The sequence below is a fragment of the Erpetoichthys calabaricus genome, chromosome 3, assembly GCF_900747795.2.
Source record: "Erpetoichthys calabaricus chromosome 3, fErpCal1.3, whole genome shotgun sequence".
NCBI classification, from domain to species: domain Eukaryota; kingdom Metazoa; phylum Chordata; class Cladistia; order Polypteriformes; family Polypteridae; genus Erpetoichthys; species Erpetoichthys calabaricus.
In genome coordinates, this window is record NC_041396.2 from 226,552,290 (window position 1) to 226,579,249 (window position 26,960).

At 38.4% G+C, this 26,960-nt stretch overlaps 1 protein-coding gene across 2 annotated transcripts in view; it reads left to right on the forward strand.

Moving 5' to 3' along the window:
• pgm3 (phosphoglucomutase 3) overlaps positions 1-26,960 on the forward strand; it is a 111,584-nt gene that overhangs the window by 18,761 nt on the left and 65,863 nt on the right. For both annotated transcript variants that reach the window (XR_007934459.1, XM_028797870.2), the window contains exons 7-12: positions 10,088-10,245; positions 10,333-10,416; positions 17,524-17,622; positions 18,228-18,347; positions 23,145-23,267; positions 25,360-25,533. Coding sequence is in view for 1 of the 2 variants with exons in the window: in XM_028797870.2 (XP_028653703.1) it covers positions 10,088-10,245; positions 10,333-10,416; positions 17,524-17,622; positions 18,228-18,347; positions 23,145-23,267; positions 25,360-25,533 (758 nt within the window). In the remaining variant the exon portion in view is untranslated. The remainder of the gene's footprint in view (positions 1-10,087; positions 10,246-10,332; positions 10,417-17,523; positions 17,623-18,227; positions 18,348-23,144; positions 23,268-25,359; positions 25,534-26,960) is intronic.

Here is a 26,960-nt window from a genome sequence, read left to right on the forward strand (position 1 = left end):
TATACTGGAAGAATAAGACAAATATATTACAATTTCAAAAGGTCAGGTATTTTTAATCTTTCAATTAGCCAAATTTATTTTCTCTAGGTACAGAATGTCTTCACCAATAGTTTCTAATTTTTTATTTGCATATCAAAGTTAAAAAAAACCTTGTTTATATACAGGATTGGACTGCAGTATTTGTCTTTGCAAAATAGGTAATTTATTTATAATGATTTATAATAGGTGGCGGAAAGGGTGGTGCAGTGGTAGCACTGCTGCTTTGCAGTAAGGAGACCTGGGTTTGCTTCCCGGGTATTCCCTGCATGGAGTTTGCATGTTCTCCCCATGTCTGCGGGGGTTTCCTCCTGGTGCTCCGGTTTCCTCCCATAGTCCAAAGACATGCAGGTTAGGTGGATTGGCGATTCTAAATTGTCCCTAGTGTGTGCATGGTGTTGTGGGTGTGTGTGCGCGTGTGTCCTGTGGTGGGCTGGCACCCTGCCCGGGGTTTGTTTCCTGCCTTGCGCCCTCTGTTGGCTGGGATTGGCTCCAACAAACCCCAGTGACCCTGTAGTTAGGATACAGCAGGTTGGATAATGGATGGATGGAATTTATAATAGTTTATTTATACACATTTATTTGTCTCTAAAAACACTACATGCAATTCTAGTACACAATTTTTATAGCTAAGTAAGATAAAGCAAATATAAATATATTTTTATTTGCAAATTCAAATATTTTTATTTGCAAATTCAAAAGCATTAGGAAGTGGATTTCAGTTTCAGTGGCTCCAAGTACTACAGTTTAAAGTGTTATTACATTGGGGTCTGATTATACTTTCTACCTAGGTAAACACCAGTGCTGTACCTACCTTCTTGGAATCTAGAATTCATATGCTTACCAAGCACTCTATTGAACTTGATTAATAATATGATGGATGAATGCAAATTCAACATTATTTTAAAACAGGTAGCTAGCTTTATGCTGGTGTTGAGGATTTCATGGCCTCAGCTTAACGTCTAGGCTAGTACATATCTGCAAACTCCTTGAAATAATAATAATAATGTTTTATTTATGTAGCACCTTTCATACACTCAAGGACACTTTACAATTCAAAAAACACATTAACAAGACAACAGAAATTACATACAAGAAAATGAATGATACTCATTGAAGAGATGTTTTTAACAGGATTTTGAAATGAATAATAGATTTTTCCTTGCGAAGGCTGAGAGGAAGAGCATTCCAAATTTTAGTGGCTATCGCACTGAAAGCTCTGCCACCCATAGTTACTAACCTGTATTTAGGTACAGTGAGTAAGTTAATGATTGATGATCTTAATGCACAAGCAGGAGTGTAAGGAAGCAGCAGCTCAGACAGATAATGAGGGGCTAAACCATGAAGGGCAGTATAGCTGAGAAGAATAATTTTATATTTGATTCTTGAAAAGACTTTTAACCAATGCAAATCATTAAGGACAGGAGTGGTGTGAGCAGATTTTTTAGAGTGTGTAAGTAGATGAGCAGCAGAATTCTGAACATATTGTAATCTATTGATACATTTAGTCGGGAGGCCATAAAACAGTGCATTGCAATAGTCCAGACAGGCAGTGATGAAAGCATGAATCAGTGTTTCAGTATCCTTCACACTGCAGAAAGAATGCAGATGAACAATGTTGCGCAGATGAAAAAAGCTGTCTGTACTATTGAGTTAATGTGTGGTTAAAAAGTAAGAAGTTGATTAAAGATGACACCCAAATTACAGACTGATGTTCAACCAGGATCCCATCAATGTCAATTTTTAGCCCATGAAGGGTACAGAGGACAGATTTGGTACCAACTAATAAAATTTCTGTTTTATCAGAATTAAGTCGTAAGAAATTTTCTGTCATCCAATGATTGATTTCCCAAATGCAATCAGTCAATGCAACAGGTGAAGATGTTGCAGTTGCATCAACACTTATAAAAAGTTGTGCATCATCGGCATAGCAGTGGAAGGTTAGACCATATCGACGAATAATCTCACATAATGGGAGCATAAAGATCTTAGAGAATTGGACCTATAACTGACCCTTGAGGGACACCTTGTGTGAGTGAAGTAGTGGCAGATTTGTGTTCCCTAATGAAGACGTAATACTGGTGATCACTGAGGTATGATGTGAACCAAGAAATTGCAGCACCAGGGATACCAGTAGCTGAAAGTTAGGACAGTAAAATGTCATGGTTAGCTGTATCAAATGCTGCGCTTAATTCAGGGGGAACTAGAAGAGCAGCCATTCCAGAATCTGTGGTTATAAGTAAGTCATTGGTTACCTTAAGTAAAGCAGTTTCAGTGCTATGTAGGGCTCTGAGTCCAGATTAAAAAGGCTCAAGCAAGTCATACAAGTTTAAATAATCATTAAGTTGAGCAGCAACAACCTTTTCTAAGATCTTAGCCATAAATGGAAGATTAGAGATTGGGTGTTAAAATTTTAACGGATCTAAGCCAGGTTTTTTTTTTTTTTTTTTTAAGACAGGGGTTATAGCAGCAGTTTTTAAATCACTTGGATCAACACAGGTGCAGAAACTACAGTTGATAAACTTTCCGCTCCCATTTCTCACTTTATCAGTACAAGCCTTAATCAGTAAAGTAGGAGCAGGGTCTAAGTGACAAGTAGATTGATTTCATTTAGATAATACTTCAGGAATATAAGTTGATGTAGTGGGGTTAAATTTAGATGTATAAACTGAAGATTTAGAAGTAGAAATGGTTGACAGAGATGAGGAATGGTTGGTAGAGAAACCTTGATATATGGTTGACTGAAAATAGTCCAAAAATAGATTACAGTGCTCAACAGAGGAATAAGGATTTTTAACCTCAGGTTGACAAAGTCTGTTAACTATTGAAAAGAGATCTAGGGCGACAAGAACCAAAATCAATAAGGGTGGAATAGTACTTTGAAAGTGCTGCTGAAAAGGCACATCTGTATTCCTTCAGGTGTTTAATGTAAGCCAGGGCATGAACAGCCAGACCAGTCTTCTTTCAGAGCCTTTCCAAGTGGCAACCAGTACGCAATTCTGCTGTAAACCATGGAGATGTCCGGGTAGTAGGAACAATCAAGGATTTAATAGGTTCATAATAATCCAAAATTTGTGACAATGCGGAATTATATAGAGACAAAATCTGCATAGGGCAAGACAACCCAGAAACATCATGGAGACGGGAAACACCGACAGACATAGAAAAGGATAACTGATCAATAGTCTTGATATTACAATAGTTTATTTTAGACTTATTTTAGGCAGGTGATAAGTGAAACTAAATTCAATCAGCTTGTGATCTGAAATACAGATAACAGAACCAGATGTACAAACGTTCTGCAGTCAAGTGGAACATACAAGATCCAGAATATGGCCCTTAGCATGGGTTGAAAAACTGACATGCTGCATAAAACTGAAACAATCCAGTACCAAACGCAGCTCACAAGCAGATGGACAGTCAGTATCCATATGAATATTAAGGTCACCAAGCAAAATAACTGCAGTAGACATGCCACAATCAAGAGTGAGAATTTCATAAAGATGAGAAAGAAAAACCTTTGGAGGCCTGTAAATTTAATATAATGTGCAGCAAAGCCTTTTCAGTGATTTTAACAAACAGCTATTCAAAAGACATAATGTGAAAATCAACAAAATCAACAGTGGTTGCTTTAAGAGAATCATAATGAATCACCACCAGTCCGCCACCTCGGCCTGTAAGACATGTTTCTACAAGGAATAGCATGTCCAGTGTTTTAGAAGTAGATAAGTCATTAAGGAAAATAGTTTTATTTGTTAAAGAGCTGCAGTTCAGGAGCGCACAGTGAAGAGTTAAGTCAGATAGTAATCCTTGGTTACTCCAGTCCGGTAACTGCGGCAGGTGTCTTAGACAATTCGTCTGCCTACTCCATCATCCTGCAGATAGGTTTTTTTTTTTTTTTTTGAAAAAACGGGTCTAACAGACCAAATCATGGAGATCATGTCAGCGGATGCAGAGGTAATATTAAAATGACGCCGAGTGAACGAGCAATAGTTAATCCTAGTGAACTAAGAAAGTAAGTATTTAACTCACCAAACATGCCGGCTCAGGGAGAGTACAAGGGAGAGGTCTCGCGGAATATAAGCAGCAAACGGAATAAAACTTTACAAAAACACAGCATGAATCCAGTGAGAATCCGTCCATAAAACATAAACAGCACGAGCAAGGCAGAGGACGTAGTAAAAAGAAGGTATACTGCAACTGTGGCTTCGGGTGGAAAGCAAAGGGGTTATGCATAAGCACATATAGAAACTTCCAGTGACAAAGCTCCTTACTTTGGGGTACCCTATCATTCATGCTTGCTATTCAACACTGTACAGTTCTTTCTCAGATCCTTGCAGATTTCGAGGCAGGAACTTTAACTTGTTCAATTGTTTAATGGTGTTATGGTTTACAGATGGTAGGAGAGATAATAATTAGATTAGATAAACTTTATTAATCCCTAGGGGAAACCACAAAAACATCAGAAAATAAAGATAGACTCTGAGGATAAATAATACAATCAATCAATGGATAGATGATAAATAATTAATAAATGTATATTGTACATTTTTAGCAAAATAAACTTAAAAGAGTATAGTATTAAGTCTAAGACGTAGGAAGAAGCACTGAATTTCTTCATAGCAGTGGGCAGAAAAGAGCCCCAGAGGCACTTAGAATCTCATGAAGGATTGAGCCTGTGGCTAAATCCTCCAAGATAGCACCTCCTGGGGTTGATGTAAGGGATTCTTCATGATGGCATCCAATTTTACCACCATTTTCTTTTCCGCAGCTTCTAGTGTGTCTAGGTTTAGACCCGTGATGGAGTGTCTTTTATGATAAGTTGGGCATTGTGCATCTTTTGAACTCGAGTTGCTTCCCCCAGAAACCACAGCATAAAACAATACACCGGTTAGTATGTGCAGTACACCCCCAAATTTCGTGGAGGTTATGTTCCTAGAGCACCCGCGAATTTTGGATGTGGTTAAAAAAAAATGGCCAATTTTTATAGTTTAAACCCTAAATATGCCCCCAAAACACTTTAATTGAATTTCAAACTCAGCCTAATTCATTACCTTAAAAAAAAGAATGTAAAGGTAAATCCGTATACTGCACAGTACTGTACTGCTATGTCTCCCGCAGTGCTAGAATGTAAAATACCTATGTTACCATTATATATACTGTAATTCATGCAAGCGCGTTTTCAATGCCAGAACCCTTAGAAAGTGCAGGGCGTTTCAATGGCATCTTGGAGCTTTAAGCTTTAAACTGCCACATACTTGGAGGTTAATGCATCCCTGGACGCCAAATACTTTTTTGCTGTACTTTAAATAAATGGCACAATTTACAAAGTAAAAGTGAAATTTTAATGGAACACATTTTTTTTTCATGCAAAGAGCATCACAATTACTACAACACTGATAATTTTGCACACTGCTAATGAACTGTAAAAACTATTTTAAAAAAACTACTGGAACAACATGTACAAGGTGTAACTGACGCTATGGATGAAATCACCGAGCCAACTGCGCTTGAACTGGCTGCACACAAGCACACAGAGGTAAGCGCTGATGCTGGCAGGCTATATATAGTGCAGCGGCTCAATCACAGGGACAGTGAGGCTGCAGGATGTCACGCTTGGATAACACAATTGCACAGAAACACAGGAGATTGTAGAGACAGGAACTTCATTCAAACACTTCAAACAAACCTGTCTCTTTCAGAAGTAAAATGAGCTCAGTATGCAGTTAGTTATCGATTAAAAGAGGTACTTGTAATGCTGCACCACATCCACTTCCTCTGCCTGAATAAAGACTGGTCTTAGATGCTCTTTGGCACACTGGAAGTTCACCAGAAACTCTTTTGTCTTTCTGATGTTGAGCTGCAGCCAGTTCTCCCTGCATGTCAAGATGAAGTCCTCCACACGCCTGAAAAACCAGTGCAGAGGCATTAAGATGTCAGAGCAGTGAAGCACATGGTGCCCTAATGAATACATTTAATATAGGATTTCCGGCAGGATAAAATCTAATGCAGATGGTAACTTTCTACAGATTATAGTCTAGGGCCATGAGAACACATGTAGGGAGTTGGAGTAGTGGTTGTGTTAGTGCTGCCATGGTAAAAGTTGAGTGTCAAAAGTAACAACTTTTAGTACAGTAATGCAAAAAAAATACTTATAATCTATATATATATAATTCACTAAGCCTGAAGATAAGTAGCCACCCATGGAAAGCACGCCGGAAGGGGCGTGGATTCACTAAGCCGCTGACAAGTAAGCCGCCCAAGGCGCACGCAGGAAGGAACCACGCCCACCAACTCTAAGACCATTGGATTATGACGACAACTCGCAGAGCCACGCCCACCAACTCGGACGCGTCGACTGGGAAAAAAACACCGTCATTTATCTTCGTCTGGGCTACAGTACACATGCACCTCTGAGCCACGTTGACTTTTCGCTTACGACGCACGACTGCGTGCACCATAGCAAACTGTTTTACACGCTACATGCAGCAATTAGTTTCCGCGACAAACATGCGTCTTCTTAGATGGTCCTGCAGGAACACGGAAAACGTTTCCCGCCCACCAAAGCAGGACCATGTAAAAAGAAGCATGTTTGTCGCGGATATGAATTGCTGAATGCAGCGCCTAAAACAGTTAATAGGCTGCAACAAAATTATGAAAGTACGGGCGCATTTTTTCACACAAGCTGTGTGTATGTGTGGGTGGGTTGGTGTTAGTTAGTTAATTAGTTCCTCGAAGGATTTCAACATTTAATATGCACAAGCGGTAACACTGCAAAAGCAGCCCAAACCAGAAAAGACGGCTGGCAAAAAGTGGCCGACAAATTAAATGCGTGTGCAGTGTACTTACTGAAAGCAGCGTTACGGATTTTGCAAATGTTCATTTTTTTCCCTCTGCTTAAACATTTAAAAAGCGGTGTGATTATGCGGCGTATAGCCTACTACGCCGCGGGTTGGTATAAAGCGTTTATAACAGTTTGTCGCGGATAATTTGCCTTTTACTATATAAACACGTGTGCATTGTACTTACTGAAAGCAGCGTTACGGATTTTGCAAATGTTTATCATATATAATCCACCAAGTCGTCCGACCATGCGGGCGCATTTTTTCACACAAGCTGTGTGTGTGGGTGGGTTGGTGTGTGTTAGTTAATTAGTTCCTCGAAGGATTTCAACATTTAATATGCACAAGCGGGGTTGGTGTTAGTTAGTTAATTAGTTCCTCGAAGGATTTCAACATTTAGTAATCATCATATATAATCCACCAAGTCGTCCGACCGTGTGGTACAAACGACAGAGCACCGCCCAAGAACTCGAACCGCTAGAGAGACATGCCCACCAACTCTAAGAGCACCAACTCTAATGCGCCTGCCCGCCTGACTACCAGCGTTCACCGCAATGTGCTGGAGTGTAAAACTATCACAACTATCAGACGCTGTCCATATCTAGGAAGATATATAGATACACATTATTCATCCGGCATGCGTCCACCCATGCTGTCAAGGCATTCACAGTGCCTGCTCATGTGCTTGAACACAACAACTCGCCACACACAAATCTTGCTTTATTTGACTCAACACGGGAAACCTCACCCTGCCTGAACACGGAGAGGATTGACAGATTGATAGCTCTTTCTCGAATTGTTCCCCACGAACGAGGAATACCCACTGAGTGCGGGTCATATGCTCCCTCTGAATACGTCCCTGCCCTGTGTACGCTCCCCACCCCCCTCCTACTACTGTGGTCGGGTGACTTGGTGGATTATATATAGAAAAGCAGCCGAAACCGCAAAGAACAATGAAAGGACAACGTGGCTCAGAGGTGCACAGACGACAGCGACTCAGGTGAGGAGTTGGGGGCAGCAAGTCTTTGATAGGCTACAACAAAATGATGTAAGAACCGGCGCATTTTTTTCACACAAGCTGGGTGGGTGGGTGTTAGTTAATTAGTTACTCGAAGGATTTCAAGATTTAATATGCATAAGCGGTAACACTGCAAAATAAGCCCAAACCTGAAAAGACGGCTGGCAAAAAGTGGCCGACAAATTAAACGCGTGTGCATTGTACTTACTGAACGCACCGTTACGGATTTTGCAAATGTTCACTTTTTTCATTCAAAGCGCTATCCACACAGGGAGGAACCGGGAAGCGAACCCAAAATCTTCCACAGTGTCCTTACTGTTAACCAGCAACACTACCACTGCGCTACAAGGCAGAAAATGCAGTTAAAGAATGCATCTGGCTCAATTTTATTTTCACTTCTGTTTGGACAACTGTGTCGTTCTGGAAGTGTTCAATCATCAATACATAATTATGCGTCGTTTGCTACACCGCGGGTTGGCTAGTAAGCTTATAAAAAGCCAAACAAATTCCAGTATTGTCTGTACTAGCTTTGGAAATAATGCAACAGAGTAATGTATGCACACACAATCCAACCACAAGAAAATACAAAAAAATATAATAAATGATTTATGTAAACTTCAGAATTTACAAAGCATCCTTGTGGATTACAGCAGTTTCCTATTCTACAAGTTACAAAATGTAAAAAATAATGTCACTATACAAGAAATTTTAAGGAAAAAATCAGAATAGCAAAGTAATATATACATTTATTATTTAAATGAAAAAATATGATACCTGTTTTAGATTGGATTTTTTTCATTTGAACATTAAGTGTTAATTTTTTTTTTTCATTAGGCATGGATTTAATGTAAATTTCTTTGAATCTATAGGTAATTTGTTAGCTTGGGAAAGACTGCCTTTTGCAGATATCAATGTTATATTTGAGGTTAAGTGTCAGTTTCATTTTTATTTTCTCGTTACTTTGGAGTACAGAGTAATTTCATTTTACACTTGTGTGTGGAGTTTTCTTATTAGACATTGGCACAGCCTGTGAGAAAGTGCTATATGCCAGTAGTTTTCATTTCAATTTACTTCCATACCTGCATTGCTTCTTCCAGTAAACCTGACAGAAATGGGGCCAATTATCTACTTATTTTAACTTACAGTATTATATAATTTCACTGTCTCAATCACAGTGCTCAACAATGCTTCTTTCTTTACTTCCCACAATTTTATTTACTTACTTCAAAATTTCCTGTTAATATTTTCACTGCTCCCTCACTAAATTTCTGCCTAATCCTGTACATCTTTTGTCATTCAATACTTTCAGTCCTGCATATTTTTTTTCCATACTTCATAACTTTTCTTCAGTCCAATCTATTCATCTGTGTTACAGTGTTGTTTTTGAATGATATACAGTTTTGTAAAGGCTCAAGTACAATGTATTTTAACTTTAGCCAACCAAAACTTGAAAATAATTTAATAATTTATTTATACAGTATGCACATGGGTTTGAGATTTGCACCAAACTTGATAAGGGAGATCAAAAACAGTTGTATGTTTTAAGTGTCCCTGCAGTGCTTGGCTAAAATTTAAATTAGTGTTTAATGCATATAATAATGTAGATGTTATGGTTGTTTGTCTCTGTCAGTTTATTTGACTTACATTATAAGATTTATTACTTTGGAGCATAGCATATGTTGAATCTTGTTTTCTGACACTGATTAGCATTTGGATGGTAACATCTCCAGATAAAATCAAATGTGTATTAAGTGTGTATTAAATTGAAAAGTAATAGCTGATTTCCCCTAACCCCTGCACATAGCCTAATGATTTTAAATAGGTATGACAGTAAAGATTTGGCTGACTAATTGGCTGAGCTCTTTATTTCTTAAGTATTTTGTTGTGAATTGAAAAGATCAGTAACCTTCAACACTTGATCCTTCTAGAAGCTTGTAATTAGTGTACACTTGCTTTTTTCACACCAGTTCCTGTGCTATCTTATGTTAATGCATATATCCTTCTGAATTTATAATAGTTTCTAAAGGAATAATTGCTTTAACTTTATCAGATGATATGATTTTAGTAAACAAATGTTCAGTTTTTGTTTAGAAACTATGAAGGGGTTACTGTTAAATTTCTAACAATATGCACTGTCTCAAATGGGGCCCCTCTGGATGTTGTTCTGAGGTATGATTTGTGTTTTAATTAGGTATACGTATGATGGCCGGAGAACGTTGTTGTTCATACGATGGAGATGCTGATCGTGTTGTCTATTATTACTATGATAGTGCTAGCCTGTTTCATCTGCTTGATGGAGATAAAATTGCTACCTTGATAACTACCTTTCTGAAGGAGCTTCTTACAAAAGTATGTTAACTATATTTCTATATATTAATACTTGTTTCTTAAGTATAATATTAAAATTCAATTATAAATCTGAATTTGCATGTCTAGGCTGATCTCCATCTTCAAGTAGCAGTGGTGCAAACTGCATATGCAAATGGAAGCTCAACACGCTACCTTGAGGAAACCATGAAGGTAATTAATAATTTTACATAACACAATTGAGGTAACTTCAACTTTTATGAAGGTTACATGTACAAATGGATGGACCAACTGAGCAATGCTGCTACCTAGTATATAGTTGGTATACATGGCCCAGGGAAGCAGTCTCCCTCTATCCTTCTGTTATTATGGCCTCCTGGCAGGGATGGTACCATCAACCAAACTAGTCTATCCTCACCTTTCCATAATGGCTTCCTGGTCAGGTAAGGGGACTTCTGTTCCATCCAGGTTGCTGGCCAACATTTGTTGGATGAGCTTTTCCAGTCATCTTGTCACAGACAAGTGCCCTCTAGAGCAGGGGTGTCGAACTCCAGTCCTGGAGGGCTGCAATGACTTCAGGTTTTCATTCTAACCACCTTCTTAATTAGTGACCTATTTTTTCTGCTAATTAACTTCTTTTGCTTTAGATTTAATTAACTCGACTCAGAGCCCTTAGTTCTTTCTATTTCCTTAATTAGCAGCCAAACAATAATGATACACAAAACGAGCAAACACGTGACCAGCTAACTACATTATCTGAACATAAAGAAAGGTGAGGTTCTCGGTAAGGTTGATTTCTCAGGTCAATAATCAGAAACAGAAAATCAACACTTTGGGAAATGTCTGCTGTAGCAGAATGAGAGCAGCAGCAAGCTATGGAATTAAGTAACGGGTTTAATTAACAGCAAGAATTGGCTTCTCATTAAGAAACTGGTTGGAGTGTGAAGCCCCAGTTTAGCTGGTCATCTGTTGGCTCGTGTCACGTCTCATTTCTGTTTGGCTGCCATTTAATGAAGAAACAAATCAATTCGAAGGATGGAATCCTTAAAAACAGGGCTATTAAAAGGAAGGGAAAAGGAGTTAATTAGCAGTGAAAACTGGTTACTGATTAGGAAAGGGGTTAGAATGAAAACCTGCAGCCACTGCAGCCCTCCGGGCCTGGAGTTCGACACCTGTGCTCTAGAGCACTGGTTCTAAATATTTGATCCATGGACGACTGGTAATCAGCCAGGTGTTCCATAGGCTGATCTAGTCCTCTTTCTTGACAGAACTTTCTTGCTGACAAGGGCACATAAAAGTGATCTAAGACCTGACCATTTCACAGACGATAATATATTTTGCTTATGCACTACACATTCTTGCTCTAGTTCTGTGTGATTGTAGTGATTGCTTTATCTCTTTTGACATTTCTAAATTCCCAGTCTCTCTCACTTCCACCATAACTCCACTACCTGGAATTTTTTTTGTTTTGTTTTCCTTAATCCACCTTGAGCTCCACCACAACAGCAATCCCTTTTTTCGATGTGTGAGCTGATGCACGCTGCTTTTGATCGATTTGTTTTCCAAGTGTGAAGTTGCACTACCTTTAAGACCTTATGATAGATTATCTGGGCATGAATGACTTGAATGTTGGTCCTTTAATGCCAACTTTCTTTCTCGAAGGGGCAGGGAGATTGGCTTGAGATTGAAAGAGAGACAGTGTATGCCATCCAGAACTGTGAGCAGACACCAGGTGTGAGAGATGGAGACCTGTGACTAAAACCAACAGAAAGGATCCAGCATGGTCGCTCATAGAGTAGCAGCACAAGAATTACTGTAGCTTGCAGCTACAGTAGTGCAAGCTTGACAGAGATCTATTTGTGTCTTTCTAAGGTCAACATCCAATGCCTCACCATGAGCATAGTGTAAGCACGTAAAGTAAGGAGGTGCTTTCCTACAAATAGCCCTATTTGTGTTTAATAACTCATTGACTAGTCAGTGTGCCAGCTCTTCTTTGTAATTTGAGTTGTTACAATATTTTTAACATGAGTATGTACAGAAAAAAAAGAATGTGATAATTGTAACACAGAATGTTTGGTAATGAATGGCTGTTTTCAATATGTGGTCCTCCATGTCTTTGACTTTGACAAAGTGGTTCTCGATCTAATACATGTTGAGAAACACTTTTTTAGAGAGAGAGAGAGAGAGAGAAAGAGTGCATCCATAGAATGACGTGGGAGGAAACCTAAGTCTAGAGAGGAATGGATAGGTGGGGCATTTGATGTAAGCACAGAGTAAGTGTTACACACTGTCCAGGGACATCGACCCAGGAGTTAGAGATGTACAACCATTTTCAGAACTTTGCAGAACTAGACAGCAACTCTTGTGACTCTGAGGTGGAAGGCAGGGATGAGGCACCTCAAATGATCACCTCTAAACCATCCGCTAGCAAGGAGGATGTAATGATAGAAGAGGATTTGGTTGTTAGTGGGGTTGTTGGATAGGTTTTGACATAAAAGTCTTGTATGTTGTGTTATCAGGTGCACAAGTGGAAGACCTCCTTTTTTATATCCATGTGCTGCTCACCAGTGCCAAAAGTAGATCCAGTTGTCACTGTCCGTGTCTGAACAAAGAGCAGAGGTTAGGGTAGGCTGCCAGTTCTGAAATACAGTGCTAAGATGGGAATCAGAAATGTCAAGGTGGTCATCTCTGAAAAATATGCTTATGTCCCATGATAGCACAGCTAAGTTTGAGGAGATAAGGAGGTATAACGTGGTTTAGATGTTGATGTAGTAAAGAGGGGAGTTATAAGTTTATGGGACATTGCAGCTCCTTTTTGTTCAGAAGATGTATGAATACGGTTAGTCAAGAAATGTTGAATCTAGAGAGTGAAGGTTCCAGTAGGTGAAATGGCAGTAATAGTCTTAAAAAATTATAATTACATACATTGAAGGAGTAGTTCATTGTAAATGTTTTGAAATGTTTGTAGTACTAGGGTGTTGTACCGTGTTAGCCATTATGAATGTAGAGAAAAGCCAAGCAAAATGACACCTTTTATTGGCTAACTAAAAAGATTACAATATGCAAGCTTTCGAGGCAACTGAGGCCCCTTCTTCATTACATTCTTGATTACATCTTGCCTGAAGAAGGGGCCTGAGTTGCCTCGAAAGCTTGCATATTGTAATCTTTTTAGTTAGCCAATAAAAGGTGTCATTTTGCTTGGCTTTTCTCTACATTGAAATGTTTAGAAATCTAAAGAATCTGCAGTGGGTGATTAAGGGGGTAAGGAGATATTGCAAATGAAAAAGTAACGGTGTACAGTGCATCCGGAAAATATTCACAGCGCATCACTTTTTCCACATTTTATTATGTTACAGCCTTATTCCAAAATGGATTAAATTCATTTTTTCCTCAGAATTCTACACACAACACCCCATAATGACAACGTGAAAAAAAGTTTACTTGAGATTTTTGCAAATTTTTTAAAAATAAAAAAACTGAGAAATCACATGTACATAAGTATTCACAGCCTTTGCTCAAAACTTTGTCAATGCACCTTTGGCAGCAATTACAGCCTCAAGTCTTTTTGAATATGATGCTACAAGCTTGGCACACCTATCCTTGGCCAGTTTTGCCCATTCTTCTTTACAGCACCTCTCAAGCTCCATCAGGTTGGATGGGAAGCGTCGGTGCACAGCCATTTTAAGATCTTTCCAGAGATGTTCAATCGGATTCAAGTCTGGGCTCTGGCTGGGCCACTCAAGGACATTCACAGAGTTGTCCTGAAGCCATTCCTTTGATATCTTGGCTGTGTGCTTAGGGTCGTTGTCCTGCTGAAACATGAACCGTCCTCCCCAGTCTGAGGTCAAGAGCGTTCTAGAGCAGGTTTTCATCCAGAATGTCTCTGTACATTGCTGCAGTCATCTTTCCCTTTATCCTGACTAGTCTCCCAGTCCCTGCCACTGAAAAACATCCCCACAGCATGATGCTGCCACCACCATGCTTCACTGTAGGGATGGTATTGGCCTGGTGATGAGCGGTGCCTGGTTTCCTCCACACGTGACGCCTGGCATTCACACCAAAGAGTTCAATCTTTGTCTCATCAGACCAGAGAATTTTCTTTCTCATAGTCTGAGAGTCCTTCAGGTGCCTTTTGGCAAACTCCAGGCGGGCTGCCATGTGCCTTTTACTAAGGAGTGGCTTCCGTCTGGCCACTCTACCATACAGGCCTGATTGGTGGATTGCTGCAGAGATGGTTGTCCTTCTGGAAGGTTCTCCTCTCTCCACAGAGGACCTCTGGAGCTCTGACAGAGTGACCATCGGGTTCTTGGTCACCTCCCTGACTAAGGCCCTTCTCCCCCGATCGCTCAGTTTAGATGGCCGGCCAGCTCTAGGAAGAGTCCTGGTGGTTTCGAACTTCTTCCACTTACAGATGATGGAGGCCACTGTGCTCATTGGGACCTTCAAAGCAGCAGAAATTTTTCTGTAACGTTCCCCAGAGTTGTGCCTCGAGACAATCCTGTCTCGGAGGTCTAAAGACAATTCCTTTGACTTCATGCTTGGTTTGTGCTCTGACATGAACTGTCAACTGTGGGACCTTATATAGACAGGTGTGTGCCTTTCCAAATCATGCCCAATCAACTGAATTTACCACAGGTGGACTCCAATTAAGCTGCAGAAACATCTCAAGGATGATCAGGGGAAACAGGATGCACCTGAGCTCAATTTTGAGCTTCACGGCAAAGGTTGTGAATACTTATGTACATGTGCTTTCTCAATTTTTTTATTTTTAATAAATTTACAAAAACCTCAAGTAAACTTTTTTCATGTTGTCATTATGGGGTGTTGTGTGTAGAACTCTGAGGAAAAAAATGAATTTAATCCATTTTGGAATAAGGCTGTAACATAACAAAATGTGGAAAAAGTGATGCGCTGTGAATACTTTCCGGATGCACTGTACATACAAGGTGATTAACTCCACCATTAACATTAGAGCTTATGAGGATATACTGTAATATTACCCTAACTGTCTTGTTGCCCTAAGAGATTATTTCAGTATTTTAGTATTAAGTATTATAGTAATTCAGGTAGTAAGAAAACTAAATATACAGAAACTAGCAAATAGCAAATGCTCTCGGAGCTTTTGAAAAATATGAATTATGGAGGAAACTATTGTTCTCCAAAAGATACATGGCTGCATATCTCAAGTGTGCTTTGTGGATAGATGAGGCAAATGTTGCACTCTTCAACAGACATATATAACATTGTGTTTGCAGGAAAGAAAAAAAACGCACTGCACTCTAGCACCAAACCTCATTCCAACCACAAAGCATGGTGAAAGGGAGCATCATGATTTGAGGCTCCTTTGCTTTGCTGTGTTAGGCTCTGAATAGCTTGTTGTAATTGAAGGGACAAGGAGTTCAAAATTCTATTAGAAATTTTACAGGAGAATTTCAGGGTAGTTATCCATCACCTAAAGCTTAACTTGAAAATAGATTTTTATGCAAGGAACACCAGAAATATTGGTGAGCTGAAACGGTTTTGTAAGGAAGAATGTAGTTTTTCCAGCTTGGGGTGTGAATATTCAGTATTGACCAGAAGCAGTACAATTGTTTGTGTGTTATTAGATAAATCGGATTGTGCCTGTCTATTATGATTTAACTGATCAGACCACATGAGTATTTTATATTCAAACTTTTTTTTTTTTTTTTTGCAGCCAGAAATAAGCAAGATGTCAATCTGGTAAATGGGACAATGGTGTATAACAATTTTGGAGAATGTTTTCAAAGTTCTCTTTGAAAAAGTTATTTATAACAAAAGAGATAACATATAATATAAAAATATTTAAAACAATACACCAATTAGTAGCAAACAATGACAGCAATGGAATATTTTGTTTGTTCATATGATTTGAATTAGGGCTGGTCGGTATGACCAAAGTTCTATATCACGGTATTTTTTCAAAATTATACCAGTTTCACGGTATTCAACGGTATTTTTTTCCCCCATGCATGAGTGGATGTTAACCACATTTTCCACTGCAATTACTGCAGTAGACTGGCTAAGAATAATCTATTCCACTGTCATGAGAATTGTACAAAAAAACATTTTAATGTGCACACAAGTATTAATACAGGTTTGCATGGCCCCATAAAGTGATAGTTTTCAAGGGGGTGGCAGTAATGAAGAGAAGGAATCGCATTGCATGACAGTTGCAGTCAAAATATAGAACCATTTTATTGAACAATTTTTGTAAACAACTTAAACTAAAATTTTGACAACATATTTTCAACCATCCAAAGAGGCATTTAGACTTAGTAAAATATTCAGAGGTGCTTGTCAAAAGTTGTACTGCACTGAGCATGTCTTAGAAAAGGAATAAATAGTAAATATTTTTTGTAAACCAACTACACTTTCTGTTAATGTTAACAATCTCTGTCCACTGACATGTTAGCTATATGGATTGTAATGGCATTGGTTATCTTGATCCACCGCTTGCTTTTTTTGTCGTAGGCAGTCCCCTAGCAAATGCGTCTACAAGTAATGTCTGAGTTGAGCATCCTCTCGCTTTTTCAGTTTTACCTGAGGACGTGGAGGGTGGCAATCTTGGTTCCATACATTCATGGTACTCCAAACCATGTTTGCGGCTAAGGTTGTGCAGCAAATTGCTCGTGTTGCTGTCTTCGGCGACAACTTTACCTAGACAGCATTTGCAGTAAATAGTTGCTTGGTCCACATTCGACCTTTTAAAACCAAAATCTCCAGACAACAGATGTGGCTCCTTTTATACGGCAAAAGTTCTTCTGTGTCATCATGTTCAACTTTATCGTCTGCTACAGCTTCAGTTTCGGAATGTTCTCTGTCAATTTTCACCGCTCAATACCTCCACTAATGCATGTACTCCATTGCATGCGTGTTTAGCGGTGTAGCAGTGAAAAAAGTCCCCCATTAAACAGTTTCCCGCTGCACCATGTTCCGAACGTTGTTTAGTCTATTTAAGCCGGTATTGCGGTATAAGCGAAATCCATATCATAACAAAAATAAACGGTTTTTCGTATGAACCGGTATACCTCCCAGCACTAATTTGAATCTTTTGTGTTGTGTAGAACATTTAATTTGAGACTTGTCTGTAAGCTGTAAAGGTTTTCAAATTGTACTAGTACATATATTCTAATACTAACATTAATTGTAATCTATTGTTTTCTGCATCTTCATTAACAGATTTTCTGGATAGTGGTTTTTCATGATTAATTACTTCAAAGTATGTTTGATGTCACTATCAATAAAGAGTAATTGGTCAATAATTAATAATTAAATAACTAGTCATTTGTTCTTCTTTAGGTTGAAGTGCATTGTGCAAAAACAGGAGTGAAACACTTGCATCACAAAGCCCAACAGTTTGATATTGGTGTTTACTTTGAAGCCAATGGTCATGGCACTGTAAGTTTTAGAGTATTTAACTGTTATTAGTTTTGTTAAAGGTAACATTCTTTTGTATATGTAAATATATGGCATGCATCTGATTACTGATAATATTCCATGTAGTATGTTGAGTCTATGTAGTCAATAGTTGTTGATAAATTTGACACTGCTTTCTTTTATTGAAAGTGTTATTGTCAGACTATTATCATACTTTACATTACAGAAAAGATTTTACATTAAATATATATGTATATTTATATATGTATGTGTGTATATACAGTATGTATATATGTGTATATGTATGTGTGTATATATATGTATGTACTGTATATATGTATATAATGTATATAAAAATACAAAAAATATACATTACAAGCATTACTATATCTGTGCAGTGATTTGTGGTACTACCTTAATGTCAGTGGTGTAATTTTTGACTTTACTGGCTGAATTTCATTTTCTGTTTTTTAGGTCAAAGCTCATACATTGTAAATGAACTAAGTTAGAGTCTCCTTGCCTTTTTACTATGAACTTGTGGGCTGGAATTCTAAATGTAAATAGTCCCTCTCCTACTGTTTACTGCATCAGTTTCTTTTTTAATGTTCTGGAAATTATTCTTTAAGGTTTTGTTCAGTAAGGATGCCCAGAAGAAGATACAACAGCTTGTAGAAAATCAAAATGCAAGTAAAGAGCAAATAAATGCAGCTAAACTACTGATGAATACTTTAAATCTAATTAATCAGGTAAGGTACAACAGAACTTTAGAAATTGTACAAGCTATATTTGTCATTGAGAAGTTGTAAAATTACTTTCCATAAGAGTCTAACTACTTTAAATTCACTTCCTTTTATTCCTTAATCACTTTTTTTTCAGTTATATTGCCAACCTAAGCGCAGTTTTGACAAGAATAGGCTATCCAGTCCTGCTTGGCTTTTCCCTTTTCATCTAATGTTTCCAAAGTGCTCTGCACACAATTTTTTTTTTTTATTTTAACTATATTGCTAGTTAATTTATCTATATTTTTCTGTGTTAATGTTCTATTATGTTAATAAGAATTGCTTAAGAATGTTTTTAAAGCATTTTTTTTGTCCTGCACCTCCTGACTCACCAATATAACAAAAAAACACACATATATACCGTTAGGCACATCTTGATGTCTAGTTATACAAGATGTTGAGTTTTTTGGTGTTCCCACTTACTTTTACCCACTAGACCTGAAAACCCTTTAATTTTAGGTCATTTTAGCCATATTTTATTTTACACCCTTGTAAGTAAATAAGAGTAAACCAGTGGTCTGTACAGCAGAAATGATGAGAAGAACTTAAAGTTGTGCATACACATCAACCATCCCCAGGGTTTCACCCCGTAATGGGATACGGAGGGGTCAAAGTTTCTCCTTTTCTCAGAATTTTGAAAAAAATGGGGATTGATAATATATGTATGTGGCATGTCATTTTATGCTATTTTGAGGTTGCTGATCACAAATGTTAAAAATTATAAATCCCAAACATAACCATGAGTGAGGCATCTTTTTAGACTATTTCAAGGTCAGTGATTACGAAATGATTTTATTTGTGATCCTTTCATAGAGGTTCATAGAGGGATAAGTCTCAAGTAGAGTATGAAAAATGACAAATTTTGATTACAATCATGATTTTTTAGACTTTAAACATTTGAATTGAAGCACATTTTAATTTTTCAAATATATGGGAACTCATACCATGTTGTCCAGTGCTAAATCTATCTAAGATGGCATCTAGAGAATGTCTAGATGCCTTTAGTTTGACAGAAAAGAGTGACCACATGGGACTAAAGAGAAAAGTCGAGAGATAACAAAGCCTGAGTGACTAAGCTGAAGTAATCCATTTCTCATAAAGCGTTGCTGGATATCTTATCGGCCCACAACCCAGACAGCTCAGGTTAAGAAATCATGAAAAGTAGATCACCATTTCTGCTTTGTGGTAAGTGTAGAGTTTTTCATCAAGGAAATTGACTTCTAAAGAACTGAGACCAGAAGGCTTCTACCAGTGAGTGAAATGTAAGAACTGGCAAATCCATTTTCAGAAGGGTTTGAATTAATAGAGGAATATTTACAGAAAGAAAGGAGTATTAATTGGAAAGTACAAGACCAGAGAGAGTGCTAAAATGTCACAGGAGGTTAGTTACTCCACACAGGTGGTAAAATTGATTTATATGCCCATCAAATGGCACTTACAGGTGCATATCAATAAATTATCATTGAAAAGTTAATTTATTTCAGTAATTCAATTCAAAAAGTGAAACTTGTATATAAACTCATCACATACACAGTGATACAGTTAGGTCCATAAATATTTGGACAGAGACAACTTTTTTTCTAATTTTGGTTCTGTACATTACCACAATGAATTTTAAATGAAACAACTCAGATGCAGTTGAAGTGCAGACTTTCAGCTTTAATTCATTGGGGTGAACAAAATGATTGCATAAAAATGTGAGGCAACTAAAGCATTTTTTTAACACAATCCCTTCATTTCAGGGGCTCAAAAGTAATTGGACAATCGACTCAAAAGCTATTTCATGGGCAGGTGTTGGCAACTCCGTCGTTATGTCATTATCAATTAAGCAGATAAAAGGCCTGGAGTTGATTTGAGGTGTGGTGCTTGCATGTGGAAGATTTTGCTGTGAACTGACAACCTGCAGTCAAAGGAGCTCTCCATGCAGGTGAAAGAAGCCATCCTTAAGCTGCGAAAACAGAAAAAACCCATTCGAGAAATTGCTACAATATTACGAGTGGCAAAATCTACAGTTTGGCACATCCTGAGAAAGAAAGCAAGCACTGGTGAACTCAGCAATGCAAAAAGACCTGGACGTCCACAGAAGACAACAGTGGTGGATGATCGCAGAATCATTTCCATGGTGAAGAGAAACCCCTTCACAACAGCCAACCAAGTGAACAACACTCTCCAGGGGGTAGGTGTATCGATATCCAATTCTACCATAAAGAGAAGACTGCATGAAAGTAAATACAGAGGGTGCACTGCAAGGTGCAAGCCACTCATAAGCCTCAAGAATTAGAAAGACTAGATTGGACTTTGCTAACGAACATCTAAAAAAGCCAGCACAGTTCTGGAAAAACATTCTTTGGACAGATGAAACCAAGATCAACCTCTACCAGAATGATGGCAAGAAAAAAGTATGGAGAAGGCGTGGAACAGCTCGTTATCCAAAACATACCACATCATCTGTAAAACACGGTGGAGGCAGTGTGATGGCTTGGGCGTGCATGGCTGCCAGTGGCACTGGGACACTAGTGTTTATTGATGATGTGACACAGGACAGAAGCAGCCGAATTAATTCTGAGGTGTTCAGAGACATACTGTCTGCTCAAATCCAGCTAAATGCAGTCAAATTGATTGGGCGGCGTTTCATGATACAGATGGACAATGACCCAAAACATACAGCCAAAGCAACCCAGGAGTTTATTAAAGCAAAGAAGTGGAAAATTCTTGATTGGCCAAGTCAGTCACCTGATCTTAACCCAACTGAGCATGCATTTCACTTGTTGAAGACTAAACTTCAGACAGAAAGGCCCACAAACAAACAGCAAATGAAAGCCGCTGCAGTAAAGGCCTGGCAGAGCATTAAAAAGGAGGAAACCCAGCATCTGGTGATGTCCATAAGTTCAAGACTTCAGGCTGTCATTGCCAGCAAAGGGTTTTCAACCAAGTATTAGAAATGAACATTTTATTTCCAGTTATTTACTTTGTCCAATTACTTTTGAGCCCCTGAAATGAAGGGATTGTGTTAAAAAATGCTTTAGTTGCCTCACATTTTTATGCTATCGTTTTGTTCACCCCACTGAATTTAAGCTGAAAGTCTGCACTTCAACTGCATCTGAGTTGTTTCATTTAAAATTCATTGTGGTAATGTACAGAACCAAAATTAGAAAAAAGTTGTCTCTGTCCAAATATTTATGGACCTAACTGTATATTTCAAGCATTTATCTTTTCATTTTGCGGATTATGGCTTATATAATGAAACCCCACAATTCAGTATCTCAGAAAATTAGAATATTGTGAAAAAGTTCAATATTGTAGACTCGTGGTGTCTCACTCCACTCAGCTAATTAACCCAAAACACCTGCAAAGGTGTCCTGAGCCTTTAAGTGGTCTCTCAGTAGGCCACACAATCATGGGGAAGACTGCTGACTCTTTGCTAAAGAAGCCGGCTGTTCACAGCGTGCTGCATCCAAGTATATTAATGGAAAGTTGAGTGGAAGGAAAAATTGTGGCGGAAAAAGGTACACAAGCAACAGAGATAACCACAGCCTTGAGAGGATTGTGAAGCACAGCCCATTCAAGAATTTGGGGGAGATTCTCAAGGAGTGGACTCCGGCTGGAGTCAGTGCTTCAAGACATCACACACAGACTTATCCGGGACATAGGCTACAACTATTGCGTTCCTTGTGTCAAGCCGTTTCTGAACCAGAGGCCATGTCAGAAGCGTCTTACCTGAGCTAAGGGGAAAACAGACTGGGATGTTGCTCAGTGGTCCAAAGTCCTCTTTTCAGATGAAAGTAAATGTTACATTTCGTTTGGAAATCAAGGTCCCAGAGTCTGGAGGAAGAGTGGAGAGGCACAGAATCCAAGCTGCTTGAGGTCCAGTGTGAAGTTTCTAGTCAGTGATGATTTGGGGAGACGTGTCATCTGCTGGTTTTGGTCCACTGATATCAAGTCCAAAGTCAGTGCGGCCATCTACTAGGAAATTTTAGAGCACTTCATGCTTCCCTCTGCTGACAAGCTTTATGGAGATGCTGATTTCATTTTCCAGCAGGACTTGGCACCTGCCCACACTGCCAAAAGACCATGGTATCACTGTGCTTGATTAGCCAGCAAACTCGCCTGACCTAACCCCCATAGAGAATCTATGGGGTATTGTCAAAAGGAAGATGAGAGACACCAGACCCAACGATGCAGATGAGCTGAAGGCTGCTATCAAAGCATCCTGGGCTTCCATAACACCTCGGCAGTGCCACAGGCTGATTGCCTCGCCACACTGATGCAGTAAGTCATGCAAAAGGATCCCCGACTTAGTATTGAGTGTGTACATGGACATACTTTTCAGTACTGTAGTACTGTAGGCCAGCATTTCTGTTCTAAAAATCTTTTTTTTTTTCTTTCTTTTTTTTTTTTTTATTGGTCTTATGTAATATTCTATTTTTCTGAGATAATGAACTTTGAGTTTCCATTACCTGTAAGCCATAATCAGCAAAATGAAAAGAAATAAACGCATGAAATATATCCCTCTGTGTGTAATGAATCTATATAATATTTGAGTTTCTCTTTTTGAATTGAATTATTGAAATAAATTAACTTCACTAATTTATTGAGATGCACCTGTATGAGGAATGGAATTTGTCTTAGGTGGAAGGAATACTTGATTTCACACTCATGTTGAAGCATTTTTCTCTTATGTTGTACACAACAATTTGATGTCTGTCTTCCATTAAGATCCTAAAATTCTGTGTCTGGTTTCAACAATTTTGCTTCTATTTGCAGACAGTAGGGGATGCTATTTCAGACATGCTGCTAATTGAAGCTATTCTAGCCTTGAAAGGCATGACTGTTCAGCAGTGGGATGCCATTTACACAGACCTTCCAAACAGACAAGTAAAAGTCAAGGTCAGCTTCTTTTTGTGTTTCTTGGTATGCACAATTTTACGTCAGTGTATTGCATCCCAGTATTCTGGTAAGTGGGTCACGTTTTGCGAAATAAGGCAAAGACAGTTTAGCCTAAACATGCTTATCTAGAGTATTCCATGTTCTGTTTAATTTATAAGTTGTTGGGTATAAAATGCCTTCTGCAGTAAGTGTATTTATCAAAGATTAGTCTTTCAATGAAATGGCTAGTTTTGGCTGTTTTCACAGTATATCCCAAATAAAGAGAAGGTAACAACTGTCTGGTCAAAAAAAAAAAAAAAAAAAAAAAAAACTTTTTTTTTTTTCCCTGAAGTTTAAACACATGTAACTTTTCACATTCCCCCCCCCCCTTTTCTCCAAACTATATACGTTTTGTTTCTTTGGCTTTTCTAGCTTGGGCCTGACACATTGATCTTTTCAAGAACATCTACTGTATTTTGTTTCTCTTATCAGGTGACCTGGATCTATAAAGTGCTGTCCAGACAAGGCAGCACAAGAGTAGTATACAGCATAAAGTTTGTATGGTTATGCTGTTGCTTAATACTCCATCATGTACTGTCTTTAATCATGACATTTTGCAACCTAATAGTAGTAGTTTTTGTTTAATCTGCATAATTTAGAATGGTGAAGCTAATGTACTTTCCTAAAAACCGTACAGCATCTTGGTGTTTGCTGCTGTCTGTTTAGTTGGAGGGGATATGAATTGGTAGATTGCTTTAACCTTGCTATAAATATGGCTCCAGCACACTTTCCGTTCTAAAGTATTTTACAGATACTTTAGTAAAATTTTTCATGTTAATCATTTTAGAATTCCTTGTTTATCTCTGGTTAAGGTTTTCCTCACACCTGTTGTAGAAGTGAAGTTACTGTTGGAAATTATATAATTACTCTCATTACTTTATTCACGTTGCTTTATTTGGCCGCTTGCTTACTACTGTTAATGTCAAAGTAGAATGAAGATTTTCAACCTTTGTAATTTAAAAAAAAAAAAAAAAAAAAAGGATGAGGAGCTCAGCAATACATTGAGGATCTTGAAATAGAACCACTGTTTTCCAGAACTAGAGGGCTTAATTGAGGTGGTTTGGATATATGACACACAGCCTCCTGGGAGGAGTTCCCATGATATACTGGAGGGGTAACAGTCTTGACTGGCTTGGGAGCATCTAGGAATTCCCACAGTGGTGTTGAGTACCTTGACCACTATTAGCATAAGCAGAGTAAATGTAAAGACATGAATGTTTTTATTTAGTAAGTACTTGGTGCTGTTATAACTCCAAACTGAGCTCCTACTGCCTTCAGTCTGAATTGACTTTGCCTGCGGTCATTTTCATTGGTTGACTTGATTTAGACAGAAATACAAATGTCTGAACAAGCTAAACTCTGTATTTAGAGGTTCCTGAACACTTGTGAAAATATACAGCTGTGCATACAAATTAATTTAATTCTTAGCTTGGAATTCATTTATGTGCTGTTTGTTTGTTCTTCCCGTGTTTATTTAGGTTTCTTACACAAACTCCAGTTTTTCCCCACGTGCCATTGATATGTTTGTGTTTGTCTGAATGTAATCCATTCCTTACCTCATTCTCCATTACATCAGTGGGGTCTTGAAAAGGGAAGTTCTGAAAATGGATTGATGTAAGATATTTGTGTATTTTGTTTACTGCTGATACACCCTAGAGTGTTTATGACTGCCACTGTGAAGTGCGATAGCAACATTCTAGGTGTCTTTTTTTAATATTTTAATACACACATACATTTCAAAAGCAGGCTTCATTTGGTATATCATAAAAAAGTAATACTGCTACTGGTCAAAACAATTTCATTGCTGTTACATGGAAATGTTTCACAGCAACGCCATTAAAATACCTGCAGAAATAATGTTGTCGTAATACTCTTAAGACAACACAAAAGTGCAGTGTAATGCCTGGGGGGTGAAAAAATGTCAGTATGCAGTATGAGCAGACTTGGTCTTCTGGTTTCCATTCTTCTGCAGGCTGATTTCTCAAATTTTAATTTAAATCATTTCATTTGAAACCCGGGATACTTAATGTACTTTTTTTTGCATGTCTGCCAGGTAGCTGATAGGAGAGTGATTGATACGACTGATGCAGAGAGGCGAGCAGTAAGTCCTCCTGGACTTCAGGAAGCAATTGACAGTTTGGTCCAAAAGTACAGTCTCTCTAGGGCTTTTGTGCGGCCGTCTGGGACTGAAGATGTCGTCCGGGTTTATGCTGAGGCTGACACTCAGGTAAGAGAAGTGTGTCTTGATGAGCTTTCATTTAGTACTGGTGAGGGTGTCAGTGAGAGGAACAAATGACCACCACCACAACTGCCTAATGAAATTACTTTATGGATAATTGGAAATGTATGCAAAGGGATTAACTCATCAATTTGCTGTTGAGGCATCAGCTGATGTTTTCTCGCTTTGTTAAAATGATATTTGTCCCCTTTTGACTGTGTGATCATTAAATGTTATCAGAACTTTATGCAGTTACTTGTAATTAGTATAGATAAATGGAACTGAGTGAACACATTGCACCCCTAGATTTTCACTTTGGCCCAGTAACTGTAAGTAAACACTTTCAACAGTTGTTCATCAGTCATTTTCGTCAATTTCTGGGATGTTGCTTCACCATGCTGATATTTTTTTGAATGGCCTGTTACTTTTCAGACTCTTCCACATTATTTTGATGTTGTTTAGATGTGGTCTTTAATGCACTGGTTCCAAAAACACTGTTTACAATTCTTTGGTAGTTGAGTATTTTAGCGCTTTCTTCAACAATTCTCTAATACAAAGCAGAATTAATGTTGCCTGCAGCTGTTGTAAATCATCAAAGTTCTGATAGACCAAGAAATCCCCAAACCATGACGTGGTTGCAGCTGTGATGTTCACAGTGTGGAAAGCAGTGCGTGCCCTTCTCCAGTTAGAACAAAACTCATGCAGTAAGGACCACTTTCAGCTCATCTAGCCATAGAAATCTTAGGATCATTTAGATGTTGCTTGCCAAGCCCGAAAAAACATTATTGGCATTCTTAGTGAGCAGTACTTTCAAAATTGGCTACTAGAATAAAAGAGCTGCTATTGTCCAAAAACATCTTCAGTGTAGGGTTGTGTCTCAAAATGTCATGTGAGCAATGTTCTAGAGTTTTAAGAAAACTCTGCAGATTTAGTCGAAGATGGAGATGGGGATTTTGAAATATTGAGTGCAAGTTGAATTTTAAAATAATTATAATCTTCCTCACTCTGTGTGCCTTTTGGTCGAATTCCACTCAGGATTGTACACTGCAGACATCTTTGTCAAGTGTCAGAAATGTACCTGGGTCAAAATCCTGATTATGAGTATCGTTCTATGGCGTCTGCCTCCTGGGGTCACGTTTCTGAGAATGTCCCCTGTTCGGCCCTTTTTGCAGTGCGATCTTTGCGTATTTATCACACTGTTTTGGGTCATCTCAGCTCCTCTAATATTTATTTTTGGAAAAGACGTTACTGTTTAAACCATGGGTGTTGAACTCCAGACCTGGAGGGCCGCAGTGGCTGCAGGTTTTCATTCTAACTCGTTTCCTAATCAGCGAGCAGTTTTCACTGCTAATTAACTACTTTTTCATTCCATTTTAATAGCCCTGTTTTTAAGGATTAAGTCTTCTGAATTGATTCTTCATTAAATGTCAGCCAAA